This window comes from Mastigoproctus giganteus, chromosome 11 (assembly GCF_048544385.1).
Source record: "Mastigoproctus giganteus isolate SK-2022 chromosome 11, ASM4854438v1, whole genome shotgun sequence".
Taxonomy (NCBI): domain Eukaryota; kingdom Metazoa; phylum Arthropoda; class Arachnida; order Uropygi; family Thelyphonidae; genus Mastigoproctus; species Mastigoproctus giganteus.
Window position 1 is genome coordinate 34227209 of NC_143585.1, and position 18672 is coordinate 34245880.

General features: G+C 38.6%; 1 protein-coding gene across 3 annotated transcripts in view; it reads right to left on the bottom strand.

Moving 5' to 3' along the window:
• Positions 1–10001, bottom strand: part of Nmnat (nicotinamide mononucleotide adenylyltransferase) — a 117807-nt gene extending 107806 nt beyond the window's left edge. For all 3 annotated transcript variants that reach the window (XM_090385560.1, XM_090385559.1, XM_090385558.1), the window contains exon 1: positions 9801–10001. In XM_090385560.1, the coding sequence (XP_090241686.1) occupies positions 9801–9912 (112 nt within the window). In that variant the 5' untranslated portion in view covers positions 9913–10001. The remainder of the gene's footprint in view (positions 1–9800) is intronic.
• Between the last annotated feature and the right edge of the window lie 8671 nt (positions 10002–18672).

The window sequence follows — 18672 nt, forward strand, 5'->3', positions numbered from 1 at the left end:
CAGCATATGCAAGAGGTATTGAAGGCAGCATATTTCTGTTGTTTAATAACACAGCCTTAAGGCTAACCTTAGAAGCATCTATAAATAGTCGCCATTCTTCAGGAACGTGCCTCATATTCACGACCATGAACATCCTTACAAACAGCAAGTTCACCTTCTGTTTGATAGAATTTATCATAGTCATTATTTCGAGTACGAAATATTTTCACTTTTACAGAATGATCTAGAAGATTCCACTATTGTATCCTCAAGGCCAAAAGCTCTGCCTTATTCTTTGGCAGTTCGAGATTCCTAATGAGGTCATTCAGCTACTTTCTGTGATTTTATGTGGTTCAGAAGAATAAAGTTTTGGACAAAATGGTGAATCCCTTGATGTAGACGGTTGTTGTATATCTTCATGTATATCAAGTAAGTCAATGTTCATCAGCATTTTTATCTTCATCAGAGTGTACAGAAAAATGGTCAGGCGGTTCAATAATAGGTGGTACTTCACCGCGATGCATGGTACGAATTGCAGATGGTATATTTGGGTATGTCACTATCCACTTTTTCTTCATTATCATCAAAATTTTCTAATAGGAGGCACCATACAAAAGTATGGTGCCTCCCATACAGTCTGTGGCATGATTTGTTGGCTCCCTCCATATCATGGGCACTGCGAAAAGCATAAAATGCCCCATTCAATTCACCCACATGTTGAGTTTTGATGAAGAGGTAGTGCAGCATATGTGTGGAGCCCAGTTCTTGTCTTGGTCGCCTACCTTACATCTAAAGTACAACCACCAGCAGGTAGTTGATTGCTGGAACAAACTTCCATCTCTTGTTGTTGAAGGTGACAACTTAAATAAATTCAAGAAGTGGAAAAACTTTTGGAGCGAATGGATGGGTGAAATGGGAAGTTTTTTTTTTTTTTTTGCTGATGCTATATAAGCTTGCTTTCTTGCATTATATGCCTTTGCTAATGGTAATGCTAAGTACAAAAGTAGGCCGTTTTTATAGTTCGAGTTAAGGGATGCTTTCTTGAAGTTGACATGACTTCTCCACATACGTAACAGAAGTCATCTGGACTATTCACACAATTATGGGGCATATTAATCTTACACGACACAAATACTATGCAAAAAATAGGAATCTCATAGAGAACAACCATTAAATGAGAACAAATCACCCAGTACCTAGTCATATTGGAGGATTACTGCAACAGAGTTAAAAATGCATTTGAGATGACAACTTCTCATATGATGTAGAGTGAGGCAACAGTTGCCGATCACATGATAAGAGCATGGTGGTACTGAAACTGCAGTGTTGCCATGTGTTTTGCTGAGAGCCGTAGTTGATAATGTAGAGTAACTCACTAATATGAGACTCCAACTGTTAAAAAGCCATATTATAATCAATAAAACAGGTATTAGTTTTTAAAATTTTTCATTTTTTTTTTTTTTAAATTTGGAAATGAAATAAAATTTTCCACCACCAATAATTTTTAAATATTTATACACTATTTTCTGTTTTCATTTCAAAATAAAGCTGTGAGAACTCTCATCCTGTTACTGAGCTTTGGTGACTAATTGCCAACAGCTGACAAAAACTGGTAAGTGAATGCATCGCTTCTGCTATGCGAACATTTGTGTTTCAATTCAGGGGATGAAAATTATAAGAAAATTCACCTTGAAAATTCTAAGAAATACAATGAAAACATTAGTCATTAATAGTTTCTTTCATTTATTTTTGTTTGATATTTAGTAACTGAGTTTTTGAAAAAATATGAAAATGGAAGGGAACAATAGTATCTAATATATACATATACAGAGTGGTCCGTAATTTGTGGTACAACCAGCAAGAAGGCTGATTCTTCATGAAAAAATGAGTCAAAATTGCAGAATAAAATTTTTTCATATGAGGTTTCGTTTTTGAGAAAATTGACTGATTTTCTCAAAAATCAGTCAATTTTCAATCAGTCAAACTTAACTAATTTAAATATTAGTTAAGCATGCATGCATGTGACTAAGACACCACTGAGCGGATCTCGATACCAATCACTATTTACTCTTCTGTTTATAATACAATATCACAACTTGGCATGTTCATAATACAATGTCACCATTTGTTATCATCAGTCTTAGTATCTAGACTCAAGCGTTTAGGGCATAAGCCTCAAGCTATGAAGGAGTCTAGACTATGTATAAATATAGTGCAAATGCATCAGGAATACATAGCTATATCTGAATAAATCAGATTATTAATAAAACGGCATCGTTTTAAGTTATATCTCATATTGTGAATACCTTCACAACGAGTTGCCATGATATTGCACTACTTCGAATAAGTAACGCTTCACCTAAGGAGAAGACTAATGTTACTTATTCTCAGATGGATACCACCACCCAGACGGCACCGTTTCAGGGCTATTTGGCCCTTCTTCATAACTGTTATACTTCATAACTGTTTTGCCATCATTGCATCACTTGGGTACCTACCCACCCACCGAAGAAGGGCCAAATAGCCCTGAAACGGTGCCGTCTGGGTGGTGGTATCCATCTGAGAATAAGTAACATTAGTCTTCTCCTTAGGTGAAGCGTTACTTATTCGAAGTAGTGCAATATCATGGCAACTCGTTGTGAAGGTATTCACAATATGAGATATAACTTAAAACGATGCCGTTTTATTAATAATCTGATTTATTCAGATATAGCTATGTATTCCTGATGCATTTGCACTATATTTATACATAGTCTAGACTCCTTCATAGCTTGAGGCTTATGCCCTAAACGCTTGAGTCTAAATACATGATACACCATCAGGCATCTCTCATATTGTGGAGTTATACTTCATAACTGTTTTGCCATCATTGCATCACTCGGGTACCTACCCACCCACCGAAGAAGGGCCAAATAGCCCTGAAACGGTGCCGTCTGGGTGGTGGTATCCATCTGAGAATAAGTAACATTAGTCTTCTCCTTAGGTGAAGCGTTACTTATTCGAAGTAGTGCAATATCATGGCAACTCGTTGTGAAGGTATTCACAATATGAGATATAACTTAAAACGATGCCGTTTTATTAATAATCTGATTTATTCAGATATAGCTATGTATTCCTGATGCATTTGCACTATATTTATACATAGTCCAGTCTTAGTATCTTACTTATTATTAGTATTCACTATCAGTTTCTATCAACCCATCGATATGGCAAAGTACAGTAATCACGAATACATGAACATGCTCCTTGCATTAGGAACATGTGCTGGAAATGCTTTTGCTGCAACAAGTTTTTACAGAGACAGATATCCCAATCATTGTCATCCAGACAGGCGAGTAATTCAAAGCGTAGAGCAAACGCTGTCCGACTTTGGTTCATTCCATTCTCTGCATCAAAATCGTGAACGTTGTCAACGAATGCCTAATTACACAGAAGAAGAAATTATAACGGATGTCAATAATAATCCTAGTATCAGTATGAGAGATCTTTCTTCTCGGCATAACATTAGCAGGTCGACAATTATTCGCGTACTATGTGAGAACAGGACACATCCGTTTTGTGTCCAGAGAGCGCAAAGAGTAAGAGCTTGTGATTTTGTTCCACGAATGGCTTTCTGCCATTGGTTACTTATGCATCAACAATTTTTATCACAAATTTTATGGACTGATGAGTCCAAATTTACACGACATGGAATTTTCAATGTATACAGGCTGTCTCAAAAATATTGCTACAAATGTTTAAGGGAGGTAGGTAACATCTAAAGGAATGTGAATCGCATAGGAACCCATAACCGGAAACATCACCGTAACTCGGTACAAGGCGCTGTTCATCAGTTTGCGAGAGGGAAAATTTCTGGTTTACTCATTAAAGCAGTAGTCACCGCACAAAGAGCATGCATCGATATATGAACTGTGAGCTGGCAGACATGCACCTAGTGTATGGATTAGCAGAGGGCACACATGGTGTGCGCCCCCATGTGGCACAACATCATTTCGCAATAAATGTGTGGGCAGGTATGGTCGGTGACTGCTTAGTCGGCCCATACCTGTTACCATCACGCATGAACTCCGCTAAATATCGGATCTTTCTTGAACAAGTTCTACCATTAATGAAGAAGGTCATTAATATACAAGGAGAAAAGAGCAGGGGAAAGAACTGAACCTTGGGGCACACCAGCATTAGTGAAGAAATTAGAAGACAGAGAGCCATCTACTATCACCCTCAGTGAACGATCAGAGAGAAAACTGGATAACCACTTGCAAAACACATTTGGAAAACTATAAGATGAAAGCTTGTTTAGAAGACCTTTATGCCAAACACGATCAAAAGCAAATGAGATGACAAGAGCAACTGCTTTTGTTTCACTGAACTTTTCCATTGAATTTGTCCATAAATGGGTAACATAAGCCAGAATATCACCAGTGGATCGACACACTGACAGAATCCATACTGGTGATCGTTGATCAGACAAAAGATTTCTAGGTAGTTTAAGAGTTGGCGGTTAATTGATTTCTCCATTACTTTAGAAAGAGTAAAAGTAATTGCAATGGGACGATAATTGGATGGGAGGAATTTGTCACCCTTTTTAGGAACTGGCTGGATATGAGCAAATTTCCAAGCAGAAAGAAAAACATCTTTAGAATAAGAAAGTGAAAAAAAGGTGGCAAAGAACAGGAGTAAGTTCAGGAGCAAGGTTTTGAGAACAAGTGGAGAAATACCATCAGGACTTGGAACTTTCTTAGCATCAAGATTCGTCAAAATACTTCTGACATCCTTTTGATGGAAGACCACAGGAGGCATTGAATGGAGTGTGCTGGGAATGGTGGGAGGTGTTTTACCAAGATCATTTTTTTTATATATGAGTTAGAAGAAAAATGGGATGCTAACAGGTCAGCTTTATCACTGGCTGAAGTGACAAGAGAACCATCTGGTTTTGACAGAGGTGGGAGCAGAGATGGGCAAAAGTTGAGGCCAATAGCTTTGGCAAGAGATCAGAATGCTCGGTTACCATTAAGGCAAAAAGCAAGTTATCTACTCTTAGTCTGTTCAAAATCTAGTTTGGACTGATTAATAACTGCTTTACAATTGTTGCAAGCTTTGTTGTAGGCAGAAAATGAAACTGAAGAATTGGAAACAAGCCAATTATGATACGCAACGTCCTTCTCTTGAACAACCCTTAGCACAATTATTGGAAAACCAAGGTTTAGATAAAGCACGAGATTTTAAAGTGGAGTGTGGTGGTTGTTATTTGATTTTTAGGAGCATTAGCAACTAAGGCCCTATTGCTCCGGGGATATGCGGTGGTCATTCCCTGACCTTTCCACATCCTCCGTATTTGGTGGTCATGGTGTCGAACCCCAGTCTAATCAAGAAGCGTGTGTGCTATGCACTGCCGCTCCTGCCCACCTGGCTCCAAAGGCGCCAGTGGAGTGGGGAATAAAGGATTTCATTTCTACAAGCATACACTGACACGATCTGATCAAACGTCGACATCAGAAATTTTGAAACAGTAATCCAACCAAGGAAAAGAAGAAAAGAAATCTCGCAGGTCATCCCATTTTGCATTCTTGTAATGCCAAACAACACAAGGTTGGGAATAGCTATGAGATAAAGGCTCCATTGGAGAAGAGCCAATCACCTAGTTGTGATCTGAGGTGTCTAAAGGTCCACTCACTTCTACTGTGTACTTAGAAGGGTTGTTTGTGAGAAAAAGATCAAGCGTGTTGGCTGTATGGTTAGGATTGTCCGGTATTCTTGTAGGTAAATGAACAATCTGTGCTAGGTCATTAGTAATTGCAAAAGCCTCAGCATCTCGATCAGGTGGAGTTGTGAACATTAAAATCACCAAGGAAAATTACCTCACAGTTAGGAAAGTTGGACTGGAGAAAGTCAAATTGCAAAGAGAGGAAGTCAAAGAGCTCCAAGTGATTAGTGGAGTTGGGAGAATGGTAGAGAGAACAGATGAATTTGACACAATGGGGTAGAGAGATTTTAAGCCAGAGAAGATCAAAGAGAGGACATTCCAAATTACCAAGTCTCTGACAGGGAACATCGGAATGGACATATGCACAAGTACCACCTTTGAGGCGAAAGGAATCATACAGCGAATAATTTGGGCAACCGAGATGAGGAGTAGTTGAATCAACCGATAACTGAGATTCTGTCAGAAAAAGTACATACATGGGGGTTTGGCAGACTGCAAGTGGAAATGGACATTGTTGAGATTAGAATTGAGACCACGTATATTTGTGAAATGAACTAGGAAGAGTTTCGGCAATTTCAACTTATTTTTTTAATGAAGAATCAGCCTCTTGCCGGTTGTACCATGAATTTTGGACCACCCTGTATATATATATACACATATATACATACAGGGTGATTCACTACCAGTGCGACAAACTTGCAGGAGGTGTAGGGGGCACAAACACGAATCGGAATCACATAGCATTGCAGGGTCCGAAATGCCTTCGTTATGCGGTAGAGGACGTTGAACGGGAGGTCGCGTGAAAAGCGATCCTGCTGGAATTTAGCATTTGCGAACCGTTTCTGTTGAAGAAACCAAGTAGCAAAAGTCCTCCAGAGTGGACAATCCGCAGGCTCCAATGATTGGACGCGTTGCAGATGGTATGAACTCATACCATCTACAACGCGTCCAATCATTGCAGATGGTATGAACTCATTTGGTTTGTTGACAGTATCCTCCATACAGTGGATTGGGAAATACCCAATCGTTGGCCTATCGCTCGAGTACTCTTACTCGGATTGCCTTCTGCAAGACGTAGGACATTCTCCTCATTGTCTGGCGTCCTCGTCGTTCGCTCTCAATTCATGGTACCTCTCGTGAAACAACCAGTCTCACGTAACCTTCTGTGCACACATGCGAAAATCGTATGATGAGGAGCATGCCTGTGTGGGAAACGTTCCTGGTACAAGTGCAGAGCGGCGCGCCCGTTAAAGTCCGCAGCTCCATACACAAGGTGCATGTCGGCCAGTTCAACGTTTGAATACTCGTCCATCCTACTGCCTCGGAAACTGGTTTGCAAATGCTGACTTCCAGCAGGATCGCTGTTCAAGCAACCTCCCGTTCAATGTCCTCTACCGCATGAAGAAGGCATTTCGGACCCTGCAATGCTATGTGATTCCGATTCGTTTTTGTGCCCTTACACCTCCTGCAAGTTTGTCGCACTGGTAGTGAATCACCCTATATATATATATATATATATATATATATATATATATATATATATATATATATATATATATATAAACCTTTTAAAGTATATATATATATACTTTAAAAGGGAGGCGCCTCCGTAGCCAGGTGGGAAGGAGCAGCAGTGCGTAGCACACGCTTCTTGATTAGACCGGGGTTCGAGCCCGTCACCATCAAATACGGAGGATGCGGAAAGGTCAGGGAATAACCACCGCATATTCCAGGAGCAATATGGCCTTAGTTACTAATGCTCCTAAATAACAAACAACAAACACTTTAAAAAAAATTTAAAACTTCGATTTTTTTCAAAAACGAAGCCTCAAATGAAAATTTTATTCTACAATTTCAATTATTTTTTAAATGAAGAATCAGCATCTTGCTGGTTGTACCATGAATTTTGGACCCCTATATATATATATATATATATATATATATATACACACACACACACTTTAAAAAAATTAAAACTATTAGGTTTTAAAAATATATTTTTTAAAAATTAAATAAAAATAAGTTTAAAATATTTTTAAAATACTAGGTTTAAAAAATATTCTGTTCAAATTTTAAAAAATATATGGACTGAATGAAACAGGTAAAAAGTACGAGGTGAAAATCTCCACCTCAAAAATAAAATCAATGGGAATATATGGAAAAAACATACAAAGAGTCAAAATTATTATTGATGACAAAATAATAGAACAAGTATCTGATTTTACCTATTTGGGAAATTTAATATCAAATGAAGGGCAAGGCATCCACACTAAACTACAAAAATATAATAAAAATGGACGGCACGATTAAACGCCACTCGGAAAACAAATGACAACTGAAACAAAATTACGACTGCACAACATCACTTCAAAATGAGCTCCCTTCTATAGCTGTGACACTTGAGTCATAAATAAGAAAGATGCACACAAACTAAAAGCAGCACAAACGAAATTTTTAAGACCATTATTACACTTTACAAGACTAGACGACCAAAGAAATTTATATATCGTAAGAAAATAAAAGTAGATAACATAGTAAATGACATAAAACGGTATCAGAAAAAATGGATCAGCCACATAAAAGAATGAACCCAGACCGGATCCCAAAATTATGCTATAACTACAACCTACGGGCAAAAGAGAGAGAGAGAGAGAGAGAGATGTGGGTCGACCAAGACAATGATGTCAAGGTTAAAACCACCTCCAAGAGCTACAACGGAACAGGTCTTAAAAGACCCAAGCCGGACCAAGTTCATGATGATGATGATGATGAGGTTTAAAAAATAAAACTTTTTAAATTTTTATACAAATAATACTCTGAAATATGTGCAAATACACATATTTGAAATTTTGCACAATTAACGGTTTTAAACTAGAAAATGAGAGACTAATAGTCTCTCATTTTCTAGTTTAAAATTTTGACTATAATACTCTTTTTATTTTTCAGCATAATTAATAATTTATTACTATTATTATTTTTTTGAAAATAAATGGTGTAAAATGCATCTTCTTTAAATATGAATTTTTTTATTAAAATATGACATACAATAATTATTTCGATCCATTAAAAAATATGACCAAACACATCTTCCAGAAATTAAAAAGAAAGTTATCACCTACCAGGTGATAGCTTCATTTTTTTTTTTTTTTAATTGTAATTTGAGGCGCTATTTCCACAGGGTTAATACTAAGGTAAATGACTTACTTGTCTATTACACAGTCATAAAATTTACAAGTAACTGATTAGATAAAAAATATAATAAAATTTCATAATTTAAGTAAAAAAAAAAATATATATATATATAATAAAGATAATTAACAGACAAACCAACTAATTATGTTGTCACTGAAGAGAAAACATCCAAGAAAAGTATGATTTTTGAACTATTATTAATAAACAAATTCTAATCTTCACAATGTGAAGTAAAGGTGACTTGTGCAACGTGCCGTTCAATTTTGTTAGGTTTATTTAATCTATTTATTTTGTTTATCGAGTCTTTCAAGAGACTGAAGCCACAACTGTTTTTTTTCTGAAATGGCACGAACGTAACAACTTGGAGAAGTGGATTTCATTAGGTTTCTTCAGCACTTAAGACTAATTAAATTAATCATAAAACGAAAACCGTTAGCTACAAAAACTGTTTAATTGCAGACATCAGTTACCCATAACAAAAGTGCAATTTTGGACTACAGTTGCCCAACATTTTCACAATAACTGCGTAGCTTCGATGCGTCATAAGCGTGAATCATAACACGAGTACATCACCAACTGAGCTCAGATCACTGATCGAAATAGAAATTTTATGAAACAGTACTCCTTAATGAACTAATAACAAAAATCCAAATAAACATGACCTCAGAAATGCACGAGATAAACTGGAAGAACGTTGCGATCCCAAGTCAGATCATTTCCACCAATTCTTTTTTTTCCCCATCTCTCTATCTATCTCTCGCAAAAATTTGTTTACGCTTTTGGAACAATAACAAAGTGTAAAATTCGATGTAGTAACAACAGTTTTGTAAACAATTTTGAATCTAAACTAAAACAATCCAAGTAAATATTGCGAGGGGCATATTTTCTAATCTGCTAATTGGGTAAATGATTAAAGAAATCTTACCAAACATACGAAGATGCATGTTGGTCACTGGATTGTAAGATCCACACGCAAGTAAAACAATTCTTGATTGGGACGTCATTCTTTGTTGTGGAAATTCCTTAAAAAGAGTCATCAAGAAACTCGAAAAAATCGAGTGACATTTCCGCAAAACACAATTAACCGAAACTAGACCCTAACGCTGTATTGTTGTAGGTACTCCGTTAACATAAACATTACGCAGAGGCAGCGCCATCTAGACTGTAATAATTCCACTGTTTTTGGGGCAGTTTTTTTTTTCTGCCAGTAGTACAGTTGACAACAAAATAAATAATATTTTGTTGCAAACGACAAAACAGAAGAAACGAAAACGTTATTAGTGACAAACACGGTCAGGTAGCACGTTGTGACACGTGATGCCTTATCGTTATCTGTAAAGCTCAAGAATCTACTCTCGTTATCAACTAAAACTGATTTCATCCATTTCAGGAACATACAGCACAACAAGATACCCAAAGTCGATTCCTGATGCACCTTTCATTGCATAAGAAACATACAGACAAAATCCACAAATTATATATAACCCTAGCCATCGTTTTGGTAAGAAAGATTTTTATGAAATTTAGTGCAGATCCACTGACTCCACATAAACTGCCATACCATTGATATTCAGACACCTTCATATTTACATTTATTTACAGGAAACCTAATAACCTGTGCTGAAACTGCAAGCCTGCTACGACAACTTTGATTTCCGTGGAACGTCGTCAGTTGTTTGTAACTGTTCTTCGATATTATCCACGCAAAATTTAAATCTCAGATAAGGTGGTTCACCTTATCTGAGATTTTATATAGGATTGAGATCATGACTCTGGGTTGACTAATCCAACTTTTTGACGCTGGAGTCCTCTAACCTCACCACCACTGGTGACCTCATCACACACCGACAGTATGACATGGGGCATTATCCTGGTTATAAGCTGGCCACTCAGACCGATCATTGGCCTATTCAATCGAGTTAACAGATCAAACAATTTTTTTTTCTGGATCGGTAAGTAAACAATAGGGCAAAAACGTACTGAAAGAATGGGAATTAGTAATTATAGGAATAATAGTAGAGGCATATGATGAAACGAAGCAAACTTATAAGCATCAAACAAAAAAAAAAAAAAAAACCATTTCACACAACCATTCCCTCTAAACATTTGTCCATTTCCTCCTTGAATTTATATAAACTATCAACTTCCACAACAAGTGGAAATTTGTATCAGAAATCAACTACCCGCTGGCTAAAGCCAAATTTCGCACATCTATTCAATAAAAGTCTTTCCTAAATTTGAATTTATGCCACCTCACTTTGAAATCTGAGCAAGACGAAGAATCCCATCAGAATTCAGCGTGCTCAACCCTTTAAAGGCCTTATACACCTCAATCAGATCACCTCGAAGGTGCCAAGTCTCCAGACGCTGCAATTTGCAGAAATTAAGCCTCTCTTGGTAAGAGGATCTCTTCATTCCCCTCACCAATCCTGTTTCCCTTCGCTGTACTCGCTCAAGCAACTCTATAGCCTTCCTAAAATGAAGCCCGCCCTCAGATCTGTAGCTGTACTCAAGGCGTGGCCTGACGATTGCCTTATACAAAGGGGTAATCACTTCCTTTTCCCTACAAGCAAAATTTTGTACGAATATCATTGACAGTACCCCATGACTTACTCTGGTAGTCTGTATGAACTGCTCTGAAAATTTCATATCTGACTGCACAATTACTCCCAGGCCCTTTTCATTTTCTACCACCCCAAGTGTAGTGCCACACAGTTAAGTTTATTTGAAGTTATTTCTACCCATATGCAGTATTTTCTAGATACTGTCAGTACCACACTGTCATTACTGTCATTTAGAAAGGACTGTCATTACTGTCACTACACAAAGGATACACAGGATAGGAAGGGAGGAGGGGGTTATGCTATTAGTAAAGAAACACATAAAATCCAAGGAGCTGAAGCCAGTCGACATCGCTGGACAGTGCAGTGTCAAGTCAGTTTGGTGTGACATAAGCACTGGGAGATCAAAATTGAGAGTAGGAGTGTGCTATAGGCCTAATGACTCTGATGAGTGTAATAATAAACTGTACAGGGAAATAGAGTGGGCCAGTAAATCAGAGAGTTTTATAATGGGGTATTTTAATTTCCTAGATATTGACTGGAATTTGTGGGTTGGTCACCCACACACTAGCAAGGCTTTTGTGGATTTATTGGATGATTGTTTTCTACATCAGCATGTTCGAGAGGCAACTAGAGGGAGTAATACTCTTGATTTGATTATCAGTAGTGATTCTTCATGCATTAAGAATCTGCAGAGAGAGGAACCACTAGGTGGCAGTGATCACAGTGTGCTGAAGTGGGATTTACTCAAAGAGGTAACTACCATCAGGGGTAAAGGGAACGGTTATTGCTTTCGTAAAGGCGACTACGATGGTCTGAGACAGTATTTAAGTTCTATAAAGTGGGAGCAACTGATGATGTTACCAATAGCAAATTCAAAATGGGAAGCATTCAAAGAACTTATCTTGGAAGCTACTAGGCTTTACATACCAACTAAGAAATATTGTTCAAGGCTTAGGCCCAAATGGATGTCAAAAGAACTAATGAGACATATGGCAGAGAAGAAAAATGCTCTGGATACATATAAATTAACACGTGACACAGAAGCCTATGTTAGATATAAGTTGATCTGTAACCAAGTTACAAAGGAGGTTAGGCAGGCGAAGGCAGATTACGAGAAATCTTTGGCAAGGGATGCAAAGAAAAACAGCAAAGAGTTCTTTACTTATGTAAACTCTAGAAGGAAGGGGATGAATCAGATTGGTCCACTTGATATTGATGGTTCAACTGTTGATGATCCTGCTCAGATAGCTAACAAACTAATTGAATATATTTCATCGATATTCACACATGAGGAGTTATTCAGCGAGGGGAATAACAGAGGTGTATTCAACTCTGGCAGTAAGCTAGAGAATCTTGTAATAACTGAGAGTGGAGGAGAAATTGTTGAAGATAAACACAAGAAAGGCACCTGGGGTGGCTGGGATCTATCCAGTTATATTAAAGGAGGCAGCACAGGAAGTAAGCAAACCCTTAGCCATAATTATGAGAGCCTCCTTGGACTCAGGGGAGGTACCCACAGACTGGAGATGTGCAAATGTGACTCCAATTCACAAAGGAGGATCAAAGGCTAACACAAGTAATTATAGACCTGTGAGTTTAACTTCATGAATCCATGAAGCAATCCTTGTGCTGCACAGCAAACTGTTCAGCGCACCGCCATCTTATATTGAATTCAAAACTCAATTCACAGAACATATCCTGAATGGAATCAAAGAAAACACCAACAGGATATTGATATCTTTATCCTGACCTAACAGGAATCTCTCGACGTTCACAAAGGAAGCTATCTTACAAACCCACCAACCCAAAAAGGCCTTTTCGACAATAGACACAAGAACTCCAAGCAATCTTTGTGCTTTATGACTCCATGTGCCACCTCTCATCCCCTAAGGGAAGATTATCCAAGTCTTCTACCCAGTGTGGGACACTGCTCATTGCCTACAAGTCACACTTGGTTGAAGAAGATTAAATTGCTGACACTGGGCCCTTGCCCAATGTGGGACCCACTCACTTGCTGGCACCTCTTCTCTTCGAGGTGTAGGACAATATCTGATTTTCCTACTTGTGTTGGAACTCACATGAATACTCCTCTGGGAGTGGGACTGGCATTTGACCTTTCATATGCAGGGTCATGCTTAGGCAACCTGACTTTGTGGGTCACTTGACCTCACAATCTTTTCTCTTCTTCCTGAGGTAGGGGGGAGCCCCCCTACCTCAGGACCTACCTCGCCCTCTTTCTTCTACTCAATCTCTCACCCCTTCTCCTATTTCAAAAAAGAACATTTTTTTTTTTTTTTTTTTTTTTTTTTGGCCCTTCCTGGGAAGCTCAGGCTAACCCCAGGGTCGGCCAGCCAGAGTTCTCTTCCCAATTACCTGGTCCGGCTCCCAGTGCCAGTGACGGTAACTAGCAGTCTCTGGTGTTCCACAGACCCTAGGCTAAGCGGCCAGATGAACAACATAACCCGCACTAAGCAAACATGAACATACACTAACATATGCTGTCTGGCCTTGACAGTACTGTCTTAATTCATAAGAGATTCAAATGCGGAGTTGTGCGAAAGCACCGGTGCCGCTTGTCAAAAAACACTATGTCACTATGTGGCCTTCCATATCACCAGACTTAAATCCTATGGAATTTTGTTTCTGGGGTACATTTCTGACATTAACCAGTTCAGGAATTGCAGCGTTCGGTTGAAAGAGCCGTTCAGTAAATCAGAAGTGACCCAGGAATGCCTGAAAGGATTCGCAACTCGATGCAGAGAATACTACAAAGCTGCGTACGGATGCAATGACGGCATTTTGAACACTTTTTTTAACATCCTGTAATATCTGTAAAATCCTGTGGTGTTGAAACCAAAAATTAAAAATGTATTATCTTATGTTTAATAAAACTATCCTTAGTAAAGGATTCGCAGTTTTTTTCTAAACTAGTGCTCCCATAGTCAGTGGTGGATCTTAACAGAAAATGTGCATTATCTCGAAAACGGTTCATTTGCCGTCTGTTGTTCACTGGGACTGTTTTGCTTATTTTAGTTTGTAATTTTCACATATAAATTATTGACCATCATTTTTGAAACACCCTGTATAAGACAATCTAGGTTTTATTCGATTTTTATTCGACTGTATCGAACATCATAGCAGTGGCCTGCAGCGATGATCACGCTGCTTTTGTGGTTTTATTTGGAAAAAGCGTGCTTTTCCAAATTAAAAATGGTAAAGAACTATTTAAGAGAATCTGCACGGGTAACACAGTGGTACCGGCACCGTTCTCCCCACACCAGCTGGAAAAAACCTTGGGTTCGAATCCTGTCGATTACGCGAGAGAAACTTTAATGGGCTTTTTTTTAACTCTGTTGCTGAGTTAGTCGGTCTCAGGTGTAGATGCCAATGTTTTCCCCACAGTTTCAGATATACTGAAAGTGTGGAAAAAATGCAAAAGATATCGTTTCCAGTTTCAGTATTTCTGAAACTGACAATGATTTTTCAATAAGAAAATAAAAAATAAACATTATTTAGTTTTTACTGTTATTTTATTGTATTCTTCTTTGTTATATAATTTATATGTATAAACATAATACTTTTGTACGCATAATCTTTACTTCATTGTTTCGTTTTTCATTAATTTTTTAATATTTGTACTTTTTATTAGCTGTGATTATGTACATTTAGTTGCCAATAATTATAATTGTATCACTTTTGTTCTTAATTATCATTATATTAATAAAAGTAGAGCAAAATATACACATATTTTTGAGGGAGACCGCCAAATTGTGATTTGCATACAGGCGCAAAATTGGGGTTGGCATCCGGGTGCCATATTACCTGACGCCGTGGTGCGAACTTTCATGCTTCTTTTGCTTGAATCCGATTCGAATTAGTGTCGTAACCTCCTTCTCCTTACAGATCTTCAACGATCTAAAAAGAGGTTAATAAAAGCCACATGATAAAAAATGCGCAAGATGCAAAAGCTAACAAGAAACATAAAATTAACGCAGAAATTGCAGCCATTATCAATCCACCTCAATGATGAAAGCGTCCTCAACAATTCATGTTCAGGGAAAGACAATAATCTGCCAAGCTGGTCCAGTGTGGGTTGGTAGATCAATTGTATTTGGCAGTCAGGTGCGTGAACCCCTACTCAAAAAGCGAGTACTATTGCTTTACAGCTCCCAACCTCTCGGTTACAAAGGCTCATAAAAAATTTGCGTACCGTGACGTTAAATAACAACTTAACAATCAAGACCAAGTACCTCCCCCTCCTCGACGACACAAACGGCAAATTATTATTATTAATATCAGCCATATAGCATTAGTAGAGGCATTTGATGCAAGCTTATGCAACATCAGCCAAAAAAAAAAAAAAAAACCCACTCCCACTTCACCCCTCTGTTCGTTCAAAATACCTATCCAGCTGAGCCTTAAACTTATTTAGGCTATCAACCTCCAATACAAGGGATGGAAGTCTGTTCCACCAACCAACCACCTGCTGGCTAAAGGCAAATTTCCGCACGTCTATCTTACATCTGTCTTTCCTCAATTTGAATTTATGCCCTCTCAGGTGATTATTCTGAGCTAGAGGAAGAATCCCATCAGCATTGAGCATGCTCAAACCATTCAAGGCTTTATACACCTCTATCAGATCACCTCGCTGGTGCCTAGTCTCCAGACACTGTAATTTGCAAAACTTAAGCCTTTCTTCGTAAGAGCACCCCTTTGTTCCATTCACTAATCTTGTTGCCCTACTTTGTACTCGTTCCAGCAGCTCTACATCCTTCTTGAAATGAGGCCTTCAGACCTGGATACAGTACTCTAGGTGTGGCCTGACCATTGCTTTATACAAGGGAATAATCACCTCCTTATCCCTGCTGGAAAAATTCCTGTATATCATTGACAATACTCCATGAGCTACTCTTGCAGCCCGTCTGCACTGCTCAGAGAACTTCATATCTGCCTGCACAACCACCCCCAGGTCCCTTTCACTCTCTACCACTGTCAGTGTAGTACCACAGAGTTGATTCGTTGCTCTGGGGTTGCTGTTTCCCATGTGTAGTACTTTACAATTGTCAATGTTAAACTTCATTTGCCACCTCTCAGCCCATCTGCTCAACCTTTCCAGATCCTGTTGCAGCAGCATAGTGTCAGTAGTGTCCTTGACAACCCTGCCAACCTTTGTATCGTCTGCAAACTTGGACATTAAGCTTGATATACCATCATCAATATCATTTATAAATACAGAAAACAATAATGGACCCAACACTGAGCCCTGAGGGACTCCACTAATAACATTAGTCCACGATGAGCAGTGCCCATTGATTACCACTCTCTGTCTTCTCCCCCTCAACCACCCCTTTATCCATAGCAGCAATATGCCTCCAATGTCACACTGCTCCAATTTGTGTAGCAGTCTTCTATGTGCAACAGAATCAAAAGCCTTTCTAAGATCCAAGTATATAATATCAAAGCTATTCCCTGCATCCAGTTCTTTTGTGACTGCATCATAGTATCCAATCAAATTGGTCAGGCAAGACTTCCCTTTAACAAAACCATGCTGTGTCCGAGCTATAACTGAAGTCTTGTCTAAATGATCCTGCAGTGCTTTGTTGTGAGGTCTAATCCCCTGGCCTTATAATAACATCATTAAATGGAATCTTTAGCTAATGCTCACTTGGCGATTAAACCTCCAACTGAGGACTAGTGGTTTTCAACTCAAAGAAGAGTCTAGGACGAATCCGCCCCCCATCGTGAAAAGGGTTTGTTTTCACTTGCAGGGTCAGATTAGAGTGCGTTGTGTGATACCCTAGGTTTTCCAGGTTGGGTCTTCCTTTTCAACCTAGAGCCGCAATAACCCGTATTAAAATAATATTACTTAACTGATTTATTTCCACCTTTATGCTTGTTGTCGGTTGTGTTTTATCTAGAGACTTCTTGCTCTAACTAGATTTCTCTCTATATATAGATGTTCACCTATCTATTTATATATGTCTCTTAGTTCAGTTTATGCCCCCAAGTAAATAAAAGGACCATGGACACATTTATGGACTAATAGATAAACATTTTAATGAACAACAGGATTATTAACAATACAACTATTCCACATATGGTGGTTATGGGCAAGAGTCAAGACAACAGAGTTATTGGCCAACACCTTACAATTACCTCTTTAGAGTGGGCCCTTAGACAACTGAGTAGTGGTACAATATCTTATTAGCTTGTACTTAGTTGATTCAATGATCAATATTACGCCCGTTTAATGATTCACGACATTACATAATTCTTTAACCCTAACATTGTTGGAATTTGGTTCGGGAGCTGTCTACCTAAAAGGGGTGTACTGTTCCGTGTGGAGTGGGTATGTGTGTGTGTGGCGGTGTCACGAGTCCAGGGTGCCCAAAAAACTAGGGCGAATGCTGATGCAGGCGAATTTTGAGGACTCGTGTCCACCGTGGACGTGGCGACCGCACTACGGGTAGGGGGGGTGAGACGTTCACTTCTGGTCTACGTTAACGACCTGGCTTCTTCTTCTTTTTTCAGCTCCGCGCCTTCCCTTTTTACATAACCTCACAAACATAAAGGAGTTTCGGATTGGACACTAAATTCCTGGGGCGACCCTTGCCGTCCAATGAGGATTATGACCTAGAGACAATGTCAACAGCCCTCTAGTGGGACCTTTCCAGGTCTTGGTGCACGCACCTACGCACATGCTGGCTGGGCATCTGCTTCCATCCTGTTGACTTGCAGGCCCACTATCTCTGCATCCTTGTGTACAAGGCTATGCCCATAAACTCGATTTCCTTTCTCGCTTACCACTGCAGCGTTCACCATCTGGTACTGGTGATAACATTATCTGTGACAGGAATCAGGATGTAGGCTAGACTGGTGACTTCACTTTCTTTTCGTATTCTTTTTTTTTATATTCAATGAATGTATTTAACTAATATAGACTTGCTTTTACTTTTGTAGCAGAGCTTTTTCTGTCTAATTAGATTCATAAATAAAACAGCTAACTTTCTTGTAATTTAAATCCCCAACTAATAAAATAGCAATTCGCTCCCTTTTGAGAGTTCTATTCATATACGTTCCCCTTCTTTGTCAAACCGATCTCCATTCTTAATGTGATTCCCTGATGCCTAAACAACATTTAGTTATGTTGCAGACTTGGTAATGACCAGGAATTACTGGGTGTCTCCTTGACTCTAATACTAAGGAAAGTATAGACTTATGGCGGATTTAATG